At 32.7% G+C, this 20348-nt stretch overlaps 4 protein-coding genes across 4 annotated transcripts; 1 reads left to right on the top strand and 3 right to left on the bottom strand.

Moving 5' to 3' along the window:
• The first annotated feature begins 636 nt into the window (after positions 1-636).
• LOC145627373 (WRKY transcription factor 42-like) lies at positions 637-5741 on the top strand. The gene is made up of 6 exons (XM_081679764.1): positions 637-1033; positions 1132-1245; positions 1406-1573; positions 1773-2078; positions 2511-2624; positions 4730-5741. The coding sequence occupies exons 1-6, from the start codon at positions 803-805 to the stop codon at positions 5363-5365; spliced, it is 1569 nt and encodes a 522-aa protein (XP_081535890.1). The 5' UTR covers positions 637-802; the 3' UTR covers positions 5366-5741.
• Positions 5742-6271: 530 nt separating this feature from the next.
• LOC145628238 (uncharacterized) lies at positions 6272-8181 on the bottom strand. The gene is made up of 2 exons (XM_081680537.1): positions 7911-8181; positions 6272-6405 (listed from the first exon to the last, which is right to left on the bottom strand). The coding sequence occupies exons 1-2, from the start codon at positions 8179-8181 to the stop codon at positions 6272-6274; spliced, it is 405 nt and encodes a 134-aa protein (XP_081536663.1).
• A 1067-nt stretch (positions 8182-9248) lies between these two features.
• On the bottom strand, positions 9249-11629 carry LOC145628237 (putative F-box protein At3g25750). The gene is made up of 2 exons (XM_081680536.1): positions 10828-11629; positions 9249-10077 (listed from the first exon to the last, which is right to left on the bottom strand). The coding sequence occupies exons 1-2, from the start codon at positions 11627-11629 to the stop codon at positions 9395-9397; spliced, it is 1485 nt and encodes a 494-aa protein (XP_081536662.1). The 3' UTR covers positions 9249-9394.
• A 2015-nt stretch (positions 11630-13644) lies between these two features.
• On the bottom strand, positions 13645-17384 carry LOC145628236 (putative F-box protein At3g25750). Its single transcript, XM_081680535.1, has 2 exons — positions 16631-17384; positions 13645-14264 (listed from the first exon to the last, which is right to left on the bottom strand). The coding sequence occupies exons 1-2, from the start codon at positions 17382-17384 to the stop codon at positions 13645-13647; spliced, it is 1374 nt and encodes a 457-aa protein (XP_081536661.1).
• Positions 17385-20348: the final 2964 nt, after the last annotated feature.

The following is a 20348-nucleotide window of genomic DNA, read 5'->3' as shown; positions in this document are numbered from 1 at the left end:
TAAAAATCTTAATATATGGCACAAGGTCTAACCTACCATCCTTATTAAGTTATTAATATAAAGACATGAAATATTGTTGTAACCTGATATTAAATGTCAACAACCTATGGTAAACGATTCTTACTTTATAGTCTAATCTTACGATTAATACAACCCAATTATAGGAAGACTAGTCAATCATATTGACTTTCTCAAAATTCTACACACCTTAATTAAACCGTTTTCTTTTTAACGAAAATCATGCATTTGTCTCCATGATTTACATTCTTCTTGGAGATCTAATCTCATTTTATTTTCCATCCCCCATTCTTTTGACTCTTTCTCTCTATATAAGATTACGTGTACACCTATGCATTTGACGCAACCCCTTACCTCATGACCTAGATTTTATATAATAAAATATAAAACACTATATATATTATGGTATATATAATATATATACCTTATTATATAAAATTATATGTTGATAAATTAATTAATTAATTAGTTAATTAATTAATTTAGTCACCCCCATTACATCTCTTCTTTGGTCTTTAGCTTTGACCTCTTTTAATGCCGAGTCCATCTCCTAATTTTTGCTTATAATCTCTTAAATTATTTCTGTATTGTTCACTTTCTCAACTCTTTAGACTTCTACCTTTTCTTTTTGTATTTCCACCTTTTTCTTCACCTCTTCCTCTTCTTCCTATTTTACACTAATAATTACTCTCCATAATTATAATCTTCTTAATTTTGACTCCCCCACTAAATCTTTATGATCTAGCAAATATTTGAGAGGATCATAATATATACACAATAAAGCATGGAATATCATATAAATCATAGCTATATTAGAAGAGATGATGATGATAATATTGAGGATGATCATGTACCTCAAAAGCATAGGTTCAAGGAGATGGACTTTTTTCAAGGCTCTACTTTTTCTTCAAAGGGGGCATTAGAAGAAAGTGTTACTAACAAAGTTGACAACAATGGCGGCGACATCCAAGATGGTTTTGGTGATGATGATGATCATCTTAAACTACAACTTGATGTATGCAACTAAAAATTATACTATAGTTTTGTCTTCTTTATGTTGTTTAAAGTCATTTAACATTATTTTTTGTGACTCGCTTCATTTTATGATCATAGACCGGGTTAAAGCTTCAAGTGGCTAGAAATTTCGATTTTGTTGAGAAAACTACGGTGGGAGATGAAGTAGAAATGCTACAATCTCATGATGAGAATCAAAATGCTAAGGATGAGGTGATTAACACTTAGTAAACTCGTGTATATACGTAAATCTTATGTGATTATGATAATTATGTACGTATATTTTTATGTTGTTCTAACTTTTAATTTGATAGAATTGGTTCCTATTTTATTGTTATACCATGGAAATCTAATTTATTATATGTGAGTGAAGATGATAATTCTAAGGGAGGAAATTGCACGAAAGAGCGTCGAAAATCAAAGATTGAAGACTTTACTTGATCAAGTTACGAGCAGCCACCAAGCCCTACAAATGCAAATCATGACAATGGAACAACACCAACTTGATCAAAATAAATCCATTAAAGTCCACCCAATAGAGGTATATATTTCCCTTTTTTTTTTTTCCCCACATTTACTTATTTTAGAAATGTTATACTTTAAAATTATATATTATGTTGGAAAAGAAAAACTTAAAAATTTATAGGTAATGAATCATCTAATTAATATATATGAAATTTTTGTATAAAACATTCTATGATCTACACGTTTATTATGTGGATTCGTGCATATGATTTCAGACATTAACCAATGAGGGAGTAATAATAAACGACAAAAGGAAACAACAAATGGGTCAATTCTTGGGTCCAAAGCAAGAAAGTCTTATCACTGATGGAGATGATAGAAGGAGGTCCAATTCAAATTCGAGTGATACCAATAGAGATTACGAGCAATTAAATAGATGTCGTGAAAGAGAAAAACAAAATACAAATAACATGCAAAGAGTTGGGGGCATGGCGCCTACAACCGTAGAGACCGAGGAGGCTCATGAAGTAACCATGAGACGAGCTCGCGTTTCAGTTCGAGCACGATCTGAAGCAAATATGGTGTGTGTAATGTTTAAATTTCATGTCACTTTCAGTTATATAATTTCATGATATTTATTTGTATTCAAATAATAAATTTAGTTAAATACAAAACTACAAACAAATCACAAGAATCTAAGCAATAACGGAAAACAATGCATGAGTTTGTTACGATATTAGCGTTACGCTGTTGGTAAATAAAACAACTAAACAAATCACATCATAAATTGCTTCTTTCTGTTGATGAAACATTTTATATTATTTTTGTTTCCTTAAAAATAACTAACTGTAATTAATTACTTGTTAGTGTTGTTACAAATCAATAACATCTTGGCATGTTGTCAAAAACTATGAGTTTATGTACAATAACTTGCATGTTTAGATTTTTCTTCTTCCAGTTATTAGGATTAATTCAGATAAAATAAGATATTAACTAATAGCATTCTTATGCAGATTAGTGATGGATGTCAATGGAGAAAGTATGGTCAAAAAATGGCAAAAGGAAATCCTTGCCCTCGAGCTTATTATCGTTGCACCATGGGAGTTTCTTGTCCAGTTCGCAAACAGGTTAATCCTTCTTTAATTATATTCTTTGTACCTTTTTGTTTCAATAACTAACTTGCCAGTTAAATTTGAATAGTTGTTACATGAACCTATTGAAATTTGGTTGAACTTATTTTTCACAAATAAATTATTTGAAAAGTGAAAAGAATAAAGAAGCAAATCGATCAGATTAAAAACCTTTGAAGCCAAAAATAGTTTAGGCCTCATCATTAATGTAACTTACAATTATTCTCTATCAAAGCTTAGTAGATGATCTTGATCATCTAAAGCAAACAATTTACAAAGTGTTTTTTTTTTCCATTTATAGAAGTTGCAATGGGTAATAATAGCATTATAGTTTGAACCATTTCTAGAAACAAACTCTGGAAAATACCTTATTCAGTACTTACTGCAAGTATATATGTACAAGTGTATCACTTAGGTGTGGTCTTTAATTGGTTCACAAAATGCGGATATAGTTATGGGCTTATATTATTGGAGAAAATTGCAAAAAATGAAATTTTGGTGCTAGAATATTGCAAAATTTAAATCATATCTTAAATTCTCAAGGTATGTGGTTTAAAAATTGAAAAAAGGAGTGGATGATTATGCTGAACTTCTAAATATTAAATAAAAAAACAGATCAATTATTAAAAATAAAACAAACACGTGGTATATATTGTGAATCAAGTACATTCTAAATTCATATTAGTATGATCCTATCTCATTCCATACGGTCTTGTTAACCCCAATCACCCTTACTTGGTCCTTTGTAAGAAAGAATAACATTAAGTAATAAGGCAAGGTTACAAAGCTCAAAGAATAATTTAAACATAATTGTATCTTTATTTAAAACAAATTGTGTTTCTACATTATCGTAGTCGATCTATTTTGTACTTGATATTTCGTAGAAAATTTTCAACTTACAACCAATTGTATCTTATAGATACAAAAAGAGATACTTCTCTCATTTAGTGCTTCCACAAATAAACAATAAGCAAGGAGTTAGCTTTGATATACAATGGATAGAGTATAATCAATTGTACACCAAAATTAAAATAGTGTTTTATCTAGTAATATGCGAATTTAAATTAAACATCCCTATAGCTAGGAGGCAACAAATATTTCATCTTTACAAGGCCATCTTCTTTGTACATTCCTTTGATATGTTACTAAATTATGTGCTTAATAATGTAAAATTCTCAATCCACAACACAAATGTTGTTAAAGTATCAACTTAACCAAAAACTTAAGATGATGGTTGAGGCCTAGAATATGTTTTATAATCTATCACTTTCCTTCACATGGGAGCCTTTTGGGCTTGAAATGTGGATGAAGCATAGGCTCTTCACATACTCTGCACAAAATATTTCATGTTAAAGGATCAACTCAACCAAAAACTTAAGCCAATGGTTGCGGTCTAGATTTATATTTTATACTCTATCAATTATTATATGCACACAAATATGCAATGAATAGCTTGAAGACAAAAAAATAGAAAATAAATAAATAAATAAATAAATTGGTATGGTACATCTAGAAAGAGATGGACAAAGCATTACAACTATTAACTATAGTAATTCTTTTGTTTTAGAATACTTGCAACGATTTAACTTTTGTACTATGCATAGTTGCATACAATAACTTTGAACATATTTTATTACTACTCGTAACATTTATTTATAAATCAAATGTTATTGCGTAAAATTGTTTAATTAGTTATAGAATAAAAAAAAAAATTCTATACAATTAGGGCCTGTTTATATTTACTTATTTTCAGTTCAGTTCAGTTCAGTTCAGTTTTATGCATTTTAATTTTTCAGTTCAGTTCAGTTCAGTTCAGCTCCAATCAGTTCTGTTCAGTTCAGCTCCAATCAGTTCAATTCAGTTCAGTTCAGTAAATATGAACAGGCCCTTAGTCAAGCACTTTACCTTATTTATCATGTCAATTATTGACCTATAAATTGGCATAAATTTTGTTATTTTATGTTGACGTATATATAATTTTTGTTTTTGCATTAGATAACCTTAGGCAGCTGTCTAAGCTTAAGGAATATATTCACGTTCATTATTCTAGCTAGTATTTACACAAAGTTAACGTTATCATACCTTATATTCTATTTCAATAGGTACAAAGATGTGCAGAGGATAATAGCATTCTCATCACAACCTACGAGGGACACCACAACCATAACTTACCACCCGAGGCGGTACCCATGGCCAGCACAACAACCTCGGCCGCCTCAATGCTCATCGCTGGCTCCAAATCATCAAGTCCGATGGACGGACTATTATGTCCGTCCATCTTCTCACAACCCACGGCTCTCCCGGGCCTCCCAAGCTTGGCCACAATATCTGCCTCGGCCCCGTTCCCTACCATCACATTAGACCTCACTCGGCCACAAGGCTCACACCCACAAGGTAACAACAGTAACATGTCGTGTGCAAAGGAAAATGGGCCGGCCTTAATGGGCCTTATGCAACAGCTGTTGGGCCATGGGCCCAATAATTTCCAAGGACCAAATGAGCCCAATAGAGAAAATGGTAACTTGCCTTTAGTTGACCCATTAAGTATTGCTAAAGCTGCCCTTGCTTCGGACCCTAACCTTGCTTCAGCTTTAGCCACGGCTATATCCTCAATAATTAAGGGCAATTATGACTCAATTAATAATGTTAATAATAATGGTAACAGTAGTGAAATAGTTATGGGTAAGCAAATTTCCAAGGACAATAACTCTGAATTGTCCAATTTATCAGAGAATTAATAGGTTAATTATCAATAATATAATCATCATTCTTAATTTTTTATTTCCTTATTTTAATCATTAGATTTATTTTTTTTTTCAAAAATTTTGACGTGCCTAGAATCATTTGTTCTACGTTTTTTTTTTTTTTTTTTTAGATTCCATGTATCTAATAAGTAGTGTAATTTATAATTTTGAAGGATATTATATTGCATTTATTCTTCAATTATTCGATCATTTAGTCATGAAGTTCATCATATAGTTCAATTAATCAAACATATCTAACAATCAAGTCAAACAACAACTTTATTTTGATATCTTTTGCTCACCAATATCCCTTGATTCATGCTTTATGTCGAACATATTAAACAATAATTTATAATTTAATTAACCTCAAATTATCAGTTTCAACTATGGCATGACTAGGAAAGCAAGAACGTGGCTGGAATTTGTTATATACACCAGGTGCACACTCAACTAATTCAAGGTTAGGTTTTTCTCTTTATTTGATGATTAAATGAATAACAATCTTCAAAATGAGAATAAACTCATGGGTGTACGGTGCACCTAGGTATATATAATAATCTCCCCAAGGTGGCAAACGAAAATCGAACCTCTAACTTATTGATCGATAGTGTAATTTAAAAAGTGATATTGACAATGATTTAATTTAAACGAAGGCAACATCGAATAACATTATTGGAATGGATAAGGTTCTATTAATTTTATAATTTGGTAATGGAATGAATATATAGAATAAATAAAATAGTATGTTTGATCATGATAAACAATAGGACATGATCTGATCGATTACCATGCAACAATTCATGCACGTTTTATACATACAATTTTTTTACTAGCTATGAGTTATTTACAGTTTCTAACTGCGAGTTGTGACGTTAGCTTCAAGCCTTCAAGCTGATTAACTTACATCCTCTCCTTGTGATGAGTTGGTTCACTAGCTAGCTTAGCCGTAGCTTGCACCGCCTTTCCCTTTAGTCGATGAAGCTCATTATCTTCCCTCAATCGAGAAATCTCATTCATATAATAGTGCAGTCTGTCTATTATGAAAGCAAGAAACAAGTGTTGGAAGTTCTTGATATAATGCTAGAGTGTTAGGAAAAAATAAGAGAGAGAGAGAGAGAAAAACAATGGAAGGGGAAAAGTCCCACATTGATTGGGGAGGAAGGTTTTTCCTTGTTTTTATAATGTAGTGCTTTAGCACTACTTAGTTGAGTAAGTTGGAGGTGTGTGTTACTCCACACACACACGCGCGCGCGCGCGCGCGCCGAGCCGGGTCGGGTCGGGCCTCGGGTCTTGGGGAATGCGATGCGCGGGCGTGGGTCCTTGTTATCTTTTTGGAGAAATCTTATTTCCTTTTTCTTGTTAACAGAATATTCCAAGTATCCGTTTTTGACTGTTGGGATTTTCTGACTGTTGTGGGAATTAATCAGCCATTAATCCCTTGATTTTAGCTGATTAATTCACTCCCTTGTTTCTTGCCTCGTTTGTTGACTGACTAGATTAATCTGGTCATCTTCTTGGCCAGGTTCTTCCCACCTTTTATGCTTCCCGTTTTTCCTCTTCACCCTATAAATATTCGGTGGTTTTCTCAGCCAAAATACAACACACAATCAGTCTTCTCTCTTCTCTAAAATTATTTAAACACATGTTCTTCCTGTTCTGTTTTCTGGGCAAGTATTCTGAGTTCCAGTCGGGTTTGTGAGTGCACATAAACTCCGGCGCCGTGCTTATCCTGGAGGGCGACCGCAATTGTCTACTGCACCGGGAGGTAGCGCGGAATCGTCTTTTAGGTCAGTGGTTCTCCACGACGCGGCTATTGTCAGTTTGGTTCACGCATCAAGAGATAAGTTATTTCTGTTTATTGCTTATTAGTATAACAACAAGGAGATTCCTATACAAAATTTGTGGATAAAGATTATGATAGGTCACAAAATAATAGAAAATTTGTCTGGAAGGGACATATATGTTCACTATTTTGTCTGCAAGGACCTTATATGAATTATGTTTAAAGTGGTCTAAAAGGACCTTATAAGTTTATTTTCTTATTTGGGGGGACCTTGAAATCGGAATTCGGCAATAATTAACTTTTTTCTCCAACGCTGATCTCTCATATGACCTTAAAATATGACCCTCTTTTCTTTTTTTTTTTTCCATGATTTCCATCAAATTCCCTTATTTTGATTTATGTCATTTGGGGATTAGAAGAGAGAGAAGGAGGAATTGGAGGGAAATCGTGGAAAAAAAAAGAGGTTATTTTTTAAGGTCATGTGAGGGGTCAACGTCAACAAAAAAAAAACAAAAAAAAAAAGGGTCAATTATTGACGGATTCCGACCTCAAGGTCTTCTCGAACAACAAAATAAATTTATAAGGTCCTTTTAGACCACTTTAATTATATAAGGTCATTCCAAACAAAATAGTGAACATCTAAGTCCCTTCTAGACAAATTTTTCAAAATAATTCACAATTTACTAGTTGAAATTAAACTTTATTAAAAATAAAATCTATACTAGTTAATTAAGTCTGAATTCAAGAATTATGTACCAAGAAGAGTTGTTTCGAGGAGATGATGAGCCATAAGAACTTGTTCGGTTGGATTAATGGCACCAGCATCCATGAAGCGGCGATGGGCTTCTAAGAGGCCATACAAGCTTGAGAGGAACAACACAAGCATCGTTATAGACAAAGTTTGCGCAACCACAGGACCACGGCCAACCTTGAGCAAGCTTAGCCCTTTCACTAGAAGCTTTCTCAAAGGAGTTCGGAACAAAAGGATACAAATGAGAAGAATTTCCGTTAACACCAATGGATACATTATGTACAGAAACATCTTCAACCGAAAAATATAGGTTTCTGAGCTTAATAGTTGGAGATTCAGAGACAATGTTTTAGTACAAATTTTGTGATTTAATTGGTTTTTCTCAATTTTAGGACTAGGAAAGAAACATACGATGTTTAATTTACTTAATGATTAAAAGTAGAGAAATTAAAAAAAAAGAATTATAAAACTTCTATTTTAATTAAGGTATGACTGTGTCAGAAAGAAAGAAACTAACTCAAGTAGGGTATATACTATATAGTTTACAAACATTACCTTTTTTTGTCATCAACCTTTGATTCTCAAATCTTAACCAAACCATCAAGTAAACAAATACTACGTATAAAACTTTGATGAAGCACTATAGAATAAACTCAATGAAGTACAGTGCAAGTTATTTACCCTCAGAACATATTTATTTAGCACTCCTACGACTAAATTTCTTACATACATCCATGTATATAACCCACTTAACGCCCTTTATGACTCATATATATATTAAAGGACAAACTCAACCAAAAACTTAAGCTGGTGGTTGAGGTCCAGGAATAAAGTTTTATACTCTATCAATATCCATTTTTGATAAGTTGCTGTGAGGATGCCCTGGTTTCTCATGGTGAGAAACAAATTTGTTTCTCATAATGACATTTTTATGAATAAATCAACAACTTTTTCATTATTGTGGGCTCCACAATTAAATAAAGTTGTTAATTTATTTACGAAAATGTCATGTGAGAAATAAAATTTGTTTCTCACCATGAGAAACAGGAAATTTCCCAATTTGCTCTTACTTATATCTACTGTACGTACTACCAACCTTTTCAAATCACATGGTTAATTGTATTGCGCGACCCATCCCCTGATGAAGGGTTAAGGAACTTATCTTACAAGGTTTGGGTGGATGATCAGAACATGACAGTAAAATCAATCATAAACCAGTTATATCACAAGTTTCTGAAGCCATAAGATCGAATTAGCAACATGACAGTAAAATCGACCTAAACGATACAATATACAAGATGAATCCATCTGGTTGGCCGTAGCAAAAACAGGATGTCATACTCATAGCTAACAATAAAATTAACAAGACTAGGACAACGAACTCATCATCATTCCAATTACATCCGAACTTGCAACTTGATACACATATTTAAGAGAAGATTAATTCTTCAACAAATGCATCAATAAGTTATATTAAATAATAAAACCCTTAGACATCTAGCCTAACTTCAATATTGTTAAGACTAGGACAACGCCAATTAACCCAAGAGGGTGGCGGAAAGAAGAGTCTAGTACTCAACTCCTTGCGCTTCTCACAAGACATTTCGTCGACATCCTCATCATTTTCGTTCACGATGAACAATTTGAAATAATCTTCATATGTGGGATAAATCAAATTATATTCGCCCGTGATTAACAAATCGAAATAATAATATCCATACCTCACAACATCGAAAATACGACGACGAAGACACTCTGATCCCTCGGACATACAATGTGGATTCCACCTCGCTAGCTCAATATGGTTACGTCGGGTTAACTGAAATGGCCCGCTTGTATTAAACGAGTAAATTGAATTGGGTTTCCATAGTGCTAGGCTTCTTGGTGAAGGTGGAAGAGCAAATGACACATTACTTCCAATGAAAAATGTCATATTTCCTATGTTTTCAACCCTTTCCCACTTACTCTTCTTCTCATCCTTTTCTTCCCTTAACATGAAAACTAGCTTATGTCTATGAATTATATCCTCCCATACCGTGACATCGATAACCAAATACAAGCAACTATTAGTTTTAGATGATACCAAGTTTGCATCCATGCTCATATAGTTACCTTCACTTAGATGCAAAATGCCATGAACATCGATTACTCGCTTCATTGTTGAGAGATTACCTGCACAAGTATTCAGGTTGTCAAGATTTGATTATATTAATTTCGACAATTTCGTATATATCACTCACCAATAAACCGGAATAGCCACATGGATGTCAAATAGCTTAGAATTTGGTTCTATTCAACTTATTATCTTAGATACTTGTAACTTTTGTTTTTCAGATTCAAATCAGACCAAAATATTTAAGCTAGACTACATTATAACATTTCAATTTAGATTAAGGGACTGTTCACATATACTTAATTTTAGTTCCCCGAATTCAGTTCAGTTCAGCTCCAATCAGTTCAGTTGAGTTCAGTTCAGCTCCTAATTTATCTATCATAAAATATTCAGTTCAGTTCAGTTCAGCTTAGTTCAATAAATGTGAACAAACCCTAATTATTGTTGATGGTATTTTTTTTTTTTTTTTTTTGTGGTATGAAAGTTACTTACTTAAAAAGTACATGATGAAATAACAAGAGCTAAATTGATAATAATGTTTTTGCTTATAATTAGTGTAAATTTGCGGTGGTTTAGTCAAATTTATACAATGAACATGCCATACCAGACCTAACACCAGGTCTTATTAAAATCAAATCAGATTAACCTAATTATGGTGAAAAGAACAAACTCAATTATAATTGGGAAAAGTCATAATAGAATGGCATCTAAGAATTTGAATCAAATTCATCTACATCATTTTCCCTTGCAACTCTAACTAAACGAGATAAACAAAATTATAAATTAAGGAAATCGAGGTGTGCCCATACCTGGATTGATCGTCCAAACTTGACACTGATGAGATCGTCCAAACCGAAAGGCATAAAATTTGCCATTGTGAAACTCAACATCTTGAAACACCCCATAAACATCTTGTTGTTGATCTCCAATTGTAACCCATTGGTGATCCCCCAACCTCCACAACATCAACCAATCCCTTAATCCTGGCCCATCAAGTAACACTAACACGGCCCGTGCCCCTTCGACAACTTTCTTCGATATTGGTTGAGAATCGTAACCCAAATCATAAACCAAAGACATGGGTCTAGCAAGCTCAACAACACGAAAATCCAACAGATTAATTTCTCCAATTATGGGTGGGTCAGTGTACAAGTACCTCTTAAAATAAAAGTTGGTACAAAGTGGGCTAAGAAGTCGCCATTTGTTTAAACCAAGCTCACCCATTCTAGCTATCCACCCGCCGCAACAAGGACTCCCGGGCAAAGGGTAAAAAAGGTAATATCTAGTTTTGAGTAGATAAAGAGGTTTATTAATGTTATTATTATTACCATATATGAGGGGTGGGACTAAGGCTTCGTTGTTGTTGTAATCGAGGGGCGGGACCTCTATGTGAATTTCCCGTAAGGGGAAATCGGCTAGAGGTAGAGCGGACCTCCAAGAGGGGCAGACACCGCGAATGCGTGGGATATCCGTCTTAAAATCAAGATGGTAAGCGATGAGATGGAGGACGTCTTTTGGAAGATCAGCCCATTTTTTGGTGTTTGAGTGGTGATTTTGGGTGGTGATGGTGTTGTTGCAAGGCTTTTTCTTAGGGGGTAGTGTTTTTTCCATAAGTAAGGTAAAGAAAAATGAAGATGTATTTTTGTGGGTTAATTCAAGTAATAAAATGAGTTGAATGAAATGTACAAGTATATGGAGGATTGAATGGGATGGTTTTTAAAGAATATAGCTAGGTGATAAGGCTAACTACTTTTGATGGGGTTATTCTTTTACATAAAGGATATAGGGCTAATTGTAGTAAAATAGTACAGTCATATGAAGTAGACTGACTTAATTTGACTTGGTAATACAAATATGCAAAAGCAGGGCCAATGGGCATCAAGTGTTTTGGAGGTATGCTCTTTGGGGTGAACGGGTGACTTTTACTTTCAATTACTGTATTTCTTTCTCTTTCAAGAAAATTCACATACGGTTTCAAAAAAAAAAAAAAAAAAAAAAATTGACATACGAAGTATTTTAAGCATTTTTAAATACTTTTTTTTAATAATATTTTTTTTATTTCTTTCAATTATTATTACTATTTTTTATTAATTTTACCTAACAATTTTATTGTTTTTTTTTTTAATAGCAAAAATATTTCATTAATTAAAAGTCATACGACATCTACAATAGAGATTCGACTTAACAAATACATAAGATATTGAATCAAATAGAATTTTCCTTCATAAAAACTACTATCGTCGAGTAGATCTTGCACTGCGGAGCATCTCCCGCTTATATCGCTGAAAATTACAGCCTTGTTGGAGAGACAATCTAACGATCCGTTGTAGCCGTGAGGATGTTTTCCTTTTGATTCATCTGTACCGTGAGGATGTTTTCCTTTTGATTCATCTGTTCGTATTCGAAAACTTGATAACTTTTTCACCAACGAAATAATTTCACGACAATCCATTAGATCTGCTACCATAGATTCAAAACTAAGAAATTTCTCCCTCGAAAAGAGGAGATAAACCTTGTCTTTCGAAGGAGGTCGAAAAACCCTTGTCTTTCGAAGGAGATCGGAAACCCTTTCTTTCGAGGGAGAAAAGTTCCTCCCAAAATAAGGAAGCATTATTATAAACCTAAAAAAACAATAAAGAAACAAGGATTGGGGCTTTCCACCGATTAAAATCGATGAAAGCCCCTTCAAAATTCAACAATGGAGGCTAGGGTTTTGGAGAGAGAAAGGAGTCTAGTAAAATGTTCTTTATTTACAAAGTAGTATTTTAACAATTTTATAGTTTCAATTTAACTTTTTATAGTCAAATGTTTTAAATTTTCCCGCCTAAATTAAATAAAATTTGATGTTATTATATTCTTCTTTGGTTTTAATCATTTTAAAGCCACGAAAAATTGTACCCATCTTTTGTCATTGGGAAATGAAAATTGGAATAAATTTGATTTGACTATAGAATATAGACTGTGCACTTAAAAAAAATTGAACTTTAATATTTTCAATCAATTCTTTATATGCTTTGTGGGTAAAATTTCAAATTTAACTTCTCCTTCTCTCAATTAATTTATACTCCGTATTATTTAATTTGTTCTCAAATCGTGTATAGAGTACAAGTCTAACCTTTCGTATTTGCTTAAGTTTTCATATTTAGTTTGCTCTTCTTCAATCTTAATTTGTTAAATTTCAAAACAATATGAAATGGGTCTGGCAACCCGAACAAGGAGGAGAGTTTGGTTCACAAACAAAGCTTCGGAGCTTCCATGCTAAAATCAATTGACAACAGTAGGAGTAACTCATATACTTTATAAAGTGGAACCATCCCTCCTCTTTCTCCAATATGGGACACTCACAAATGGGATACAATGGGTTTCAACATAATTATATTAAATTCTCTATAACTTTTCTCATATGGGCAATTGCAATTGAAGTCTCCTAGGATTTAATTTAATAACCATTAGTACAAATATACAATAGAAGTCTATAACAGAAACTACAACTAAATCCAGGCTACTAGAAGGAATTTTTACTCAAACAAACGCATCATCATTCAATTACATCCGAACTTGCAACTTCATACATACATAAGAGAATATTCATTCAACAAATGCATAAAGGCATATTCATAAAACCCTTAGACATCAAGCCTAATTTCAATATTGTCAAGACTAGGACAACGCCACTTAACCCAAGAGGGTGACGGAAAGAAGAGTCTAGTACTCAACTCCTGGCGCTTCTCACAAGACATTTTGCCGCCATCCTTATCATTTTCGTTCATGATGAACAAATTGAAATGATCTTTATATGTATGATAAACCATATGGCGAAAACACACTGACCCCTCGGACATACAGTGTGGATTCCAACTCGCTAGCTTGATATTATAATGCCGGGTTAACCAAACTGGCCCTGTTGTATTATTAAACGAGTAAATTGAATTGGGTTTCCAAAGTGCTAAGCTTCTTGGTGGAGGTGGTAGAGCAAATGACACATTTTTTCCAATGAAAAATGTCATATTTCCTATGTTTTCAACCCTTTTCCACTTACTCTTCATCTCATCTTTTTCTTCCCTCAACATGAAAACTAGCTTATGTCTATGAATTATATCCTCCCATACCGTGACATCGATAACCAAATAAAAGCAACCATTAGATTTAGATGGTACAAAGTTTGCATCCATGCAACCATATTTACCTTCATTTAGTTGCAAAATGCCCGGAACATCGATTACTTGCTTCATCATTGAGAGATTACCTGCACAAGCATTCAAGGTATCAAGATTGATTATAATTTGTATATATTAGTGTTTAACAATCCCATAATAAAAAAATAAAAAAATATAAAAAAAAAAATCTATATCAAATAGCTTAAGACTTATTCTATCCAACTTATATTAAATACTTGTAACTATGTTTATTCAAATCAGACCAGACCAAAAATATTGAAATTAAACTAGATTTTAACTTTTGATTCTTGTTTATTTATTTTAGGGTCTGCTCTCTTTAGCTTATTTTCAGTTCAATTCAGTTCATCAGCTTCAATAAGTCAGTTCAGTTCAATTCTTAGGCCCTGTTTGGGAGAAAGCTGAAAGGTGAAAGCTGAAGCTGATTGAGTTAGCTGATTTTGACTAGCTGATTTTATTAGCTGATTTGACTAACTTATTGTATTAACTGATTATATAAAAGTGTTTGGTAAATAGCTGATAGCTTAAAGGTGATTGAGTATGTGAAATGACCAATAAGCTAATTGTGGGGTAGGTAGTTTAGATAGGATTTTAAATTAAATGAGGTTATAAATGTCATTTCACAATAATTAATGAATAAGCTAATTGAAAAAGCTCCTAAAATGAGCTTTTTCAAAAAGAGCTTATTTAGTGAAATAAGCTCTTTCAATAAGCTTACTACCAAACACTTGTATTAGCTTGTTTGACTAGTCAATCAGCTAAACTTAGTCAAATAAGCTAATATACCCCCAATAAGCTTACTACCAAACATGGCCTTAATTTTCTTCTCTCATAAAATATTCAGTTCATTCATTTCAGTTCAGTTTGGTTCAGTTCAATTCAGCTCAATTCAGTTAATCAGAACAGGCTCTAAATATCTTCAACTATGAAATTTTTTACAAAAGTTACATATATTTGAAAAGTACACAATAAAATGAATCTAACAAGAACTAATTTGATAGTAATATCATTGCTTATAAATTAATGTAAATTTGTGGATGAAATTTAATTAGGCAAATTTATATAGCATATATCATATTAGACCAGATTAAATCTTAATTTATTAAAATCAAATCAAATTAACCTTAATTTATAAATATCAAATCCGATTAACTTATTTATGGTGAAAAGAACAAAGTGTATCTTACATGAGAGGACAATATCTAAGTAATAGTTGGTTCGTGGAGGCGGATGCACGATCCACATGGTGCATCCGCTCCAAAATACAAAAAGGCGGAACGAACATTCAGGTATATACTAATGAACATAGTCATATAAAAGAATATAGTAGTCATTTATAATGTACATGGGCATATACATAAAAGAACATAGTGTTCATTTGTAATGTACATCAATTTTTTATGCAACAATTTTGTATATATATTTTTTTTAAAAGAAATTTTGTATAATGAAATAGATAAATAGTACTATAATTAATTTTTTTTACCATTACAAATCATTTCAATTTTTTTTTACCAAAAGTTCACTTTCTCTCTCCAAACAAAACTTCAAACCCATTCAAATTCCTCAAACCTCAAACAAAATTTCAAGAAATTCGAAATTTTGAGCCCAAGATTGTTCAAGATGACAAATAAAAACGAAAGGTAAGACCAAATTCGACATTTATACTTGTTTATTTGACATTCATACTTGTTTATTTTGAGTTTGAGTGTTTATTTTTTATAAATTTGATTGAAAATTGTAATATTTGATTTTATTGAAAATTAATTGCAATTTTGATATAATTTTGTTGTTGCAATGAGAAATAAAATGAAATTCTTGAAGAAGATCAACCGATTAATATATTTTGGAAGAAGAAAACAAGCAAATAGACAAATTTAGAAAAAGTTGTAGATCCAAATAATACAATGTACATTAAAATACAGTAAAATGTTCTTTTTTCATATACTTATATGATGCAAATAATACAATGTACATAAAACATGTAACCAACATTATAACATATATGTTCATTAGAATATAATACAATCTACATTATAATACAGTAAAATGTACATTTTCATATACATACATGATCATTTATACCAAATGTACATTTACTATATTAATAATGTTCTTTAATATTATCATGTTCTTTACTAATATTACAAATATTCTTTAGATTTACCAAAAAAAAAACATATAAAACTGGATGTTCTTTATAAAATAGCTATATGTTCTTTACAAAACAACTATATGTTCTTTATTGAAGAGCTAAATGTTCATTCCTCCTTTTTTAAAGAGCACTGGATGCACCAAGCATGGTGCATCCGCCTCCACAGAAAAAATTTCAATATCTAACACTTTGAATCAAATTTTATCTACATCATTTTTCCTTGCGATTCTCTCTAAATTGGATTAAAAATAAAAATAGAAGAAATTGAGTTGCGCCTCATACCTGGATTAATCACCCACACTTGAAACTGAGAAATCAATGTCATCCGAAAGGCATAAAAATTACCATTATAAGACTCAATATCCTTAAACAACTTATAATTATCTCGTTGATCTTCAATTCTAACCCAGTGGTGATCCCCCAACCTCCACAACATCAACCCACTAGGCTCATCATCAAGTAACACTAACACGGCCCGTGCCCCTTGGACGACTTTCTTCGATAATGGCTGTGCATTGTAATCCAAATGATTAACCAAAGACATGGGTCTAGCAAGCTCAACAACACGAAAATCCAACAAATTGATTTCTCCGATTATGGTTGGGTCAGTGTACAAGTACCTCTTAAACTTCAAGTTGGTACAAAGTGGGCTAAGAAGTCGCCATTTGTTTAAACCAAGCTCACCCATTCTAGCTATCCACCCGCCGCAACAAGGACTCCCGGGCAAAGGGTAAAAAAGGTAATATCTAGTCTTGAGGAGATAAAGAGGTTTGTTATTATTGTTATTTCCATATTTGATTGGTGGGACCTCCATGTGAATTTCCCGTAAGGGGAAATCGGGTAGAGGTAGAGCAGATCTCCAAGAAGGGCAGACACCGCGAAGGCGGGGTAGATCCGTCGTATAATCAAGATGGTAGGCGATGATGTAGAGGAGTTCTTTTGGAAGATCAGCCCATTTTTTGGTGTTTGAGTGGTGGTTTTGAGTGGTTGTGTTGTTGAAAGGCTTTTTCTTAGGGGGTGTTTGTGTTTTTTCCATAAGGTGACGTGGGTTAGTTCAAATAATTAAATGAATTGAATGAAATATACTAGTATATGGAGGGGAAGGTTATTATATATTAGGTGTGATAATGTTAACTTCTTTTTGATGGGGTTATTCGTTTCCATACGTTTAGGGCTAATTGTAGTAAAAGGGTACATTCTTATGGAGTAGACTCACTAGACCACTTTGGCAATTTCTACTAGGGGGTATGCAGTATGCTCTATGCAGTATGCTCCTACAGTCCTAGGGGTGAACGGGTGACTTTCCCTTTAAATATATTTCCTCTTTTCTAAATAATTGATAAGATATACTCATAATTTACTATTTTTCATTACACGTATTCCCTCTATTTCAAAAACTTGTCCTTTGACCATGGTTTTTTAATGATTAACTTGTTAAAAACAAAGTTTATCATAAAATATATTGTTAATATGAAGCTTAATACTTCGTAATACTACCATTGTTTCGTAATAATAGCTTTGTTAATATGAAGCTTAATACTTCGTAATACTACCATTGTTTCATAACTGAAATGTTTCTCTTTCGCACGTATGTCAATGCAAGAATTTAACTGATAACATTTTTAAATATCAAAAAGTAAGAATTATAACAATTGCATATTAATAAACTATTCATATTTTTTCAAAAAAAAGTAAATAAATAAACTATTCGTAGAGACGATTCTATTTCTAACAAGAACCCACAAAACTATTTATTCATATGTATAAATCACAAAAGTCAGAGTAATAAATTTGATAAATAGTGCAAAAAGTCAAAACGTTTCGCTATTTATAATATGGAGGATATAATTATTGCAACATTCCTAGCTTATTACATACTGACCCAGTATTATTTTATTAATTTTCTACCTAACTCACTCTACTTTCACATACTACTAGTATTTTATATCTCTCTCAGCTCATACCAATTTCACTTATGACGTGTTCAGTAAAAGTAGTACGTTGTGTGAGTAGTTGTTATTTGTCATAGTAGTGTTCAGAAAATTAGTTAACATGAATACATGCTTGACAATTACAATGAGATGAATAATTCAATACCTACGTACAATAATACTAGTGATTGCAACCGGAGTCTCGTACGATCTAAATAACCTTTAATACAATACTGAAGTCTAAAACTGATACTACAACTAAATCTAGTCCTAAAGCCTAGCCTATAACTTAAGGTTACGGTTAACGCTAATGATCATGCTAGAAGATGAAGTAATTTTCTTGTTTGTTGTTGATGATATCCTTCTACTTTAAAGTTGTTACCGCTTTGACAATGGTTGATTGGTTTGGGAAGAACATCTGGCTTTTTGGGTGATTGGGCCACTTATTTGGGCTTTCTTATGCTTAGGCCTAATGATTCAGGGCTAAGTAAATTTCACTGAAACCCCTAAGGCCCAAAAATTGAAAAGGACACTAACGCAAGGGAACTTTCTAAAAAATATATGGATGATTTACAAACAGCTTAACCATACGGAGTATTATTTTATCCCGCGTAGAATTAGAATGTGAGTCTCAATTATTTTTTATGATCAAAATCACTAGCTACTAGTGATTACCGACATTAATACAATAAAACCGCTATTTTAAGTATTGTTTTATACTATTAAAAAAAAAAAAAGGTATTGTTTTATAAGACAAAATATGTTGTCAAAGGATCGGATGACATAACCATTCTTTGATAATACATTTTTTAATGCATATACACTTAATTTCCTTGATTTTTTTTTTTTTTTTTTACGTAAGTGATATGTTCTTTAGTACAACTAGCTAGTCTGTATAAATATACTTTTATATTTCATTTCTTCGTACCTGTAACTCATTGCATAGGCACACATTCTAAGAAAGATATCATATAAAGTAAATAGAAAAATAATTTGGAAAATTTGTCAAAAATAACCTTTTAAAGTGTCCACTTTATTTAAAACAACCTTTTAAATTTTTTTTTGCAATTTAAGACCACATTATAAATTTTTTTTATCAAAGACAACCAAATGTTACTTTCCGACGTTGACTCAATTTTTGCCGATGTTGACCACGAGTGTGCGAGTCACGTGACCTCCTACATTGCTTAATACACCCCTTTTTCCTCCAATTAACTCCTATTAAAACCTCTGCTTCTCTTTCATCCCTCTTTTAGTACGAGTGAATTGGAGTGAAAATTGGTGTATTAAGCAATATACGAGTTCATGTGCGTTGCACACTAGTAATTAACATCGGGACAAATAGAGTCAAACGCCGGAAAGTAGCATTTGGTTGTCTTTGATAAAAAAAAAAATTATAATGTGGTCTGAAATTGCAAAAAAAAATTTAAAAGGTTGTTTTAAATAAAGTGGACACTTTAAAAGGTTGTTTCTGACAAATTTTCCAAATAATTTTAGCTTAACATTAAGAGGCAATACATATATATATTAGAGTGACTAGTACTGTTCAATATGAGATCAACTTTCTTCTTATTGTATTAAGACATACGTGTAACAAACTGAAAAACCTCACGTACTACTGCAATACTCGTACTAAGCAGTTTTGACAATACAAAGAACTTAATTAACACTACATATTTAGATAGTGCCTCACTAATTATCTAATAACTTGACAAAATCATACTTATAATAACAAACTAAAGGATTCCTTATTTCTTTTATAGTGCATGTTCATGTGTAGTACGTACTACGTAGTCCTAGTTTCCTCCAGGGTTAGGACCTACACCAGAGCCTGCCCCAGCCCCAGCTCCAACACCAATACCCGAACTCGATCCAACACCAGGTATACCAGGCAAACCTCCCATGCTCCCGCCCATTCCAGCACCTACTCCGGCTCCAATACCGGTGGACCCCCCGATGGGTCCACCAAGGCCGCCACCACCCATCCTAGAACCAGCTCCAATACCAGCTCCAATACCCGAGCCCATGCCAAAGCCCGGTTGTCCGCCCACAACACCTCCAGGAACACC

Source organism: Chenopodium album, chromosome 4 (genome assembly GCF_948465745.1).
Source record: "Chenopodium album chromosome 4, dcCheAlbu1.1, whole genome shotgun sequence".
NCBI lineage: Eukaryota > Viridiplantae > Streptophyta > Magnoliopsida > Caryophyllales > Amaranthaceae > Chenopodium > Chenopodium album.
This window is presented reverse-complemented; position numbering and strand designations above follow the sequence as displayed.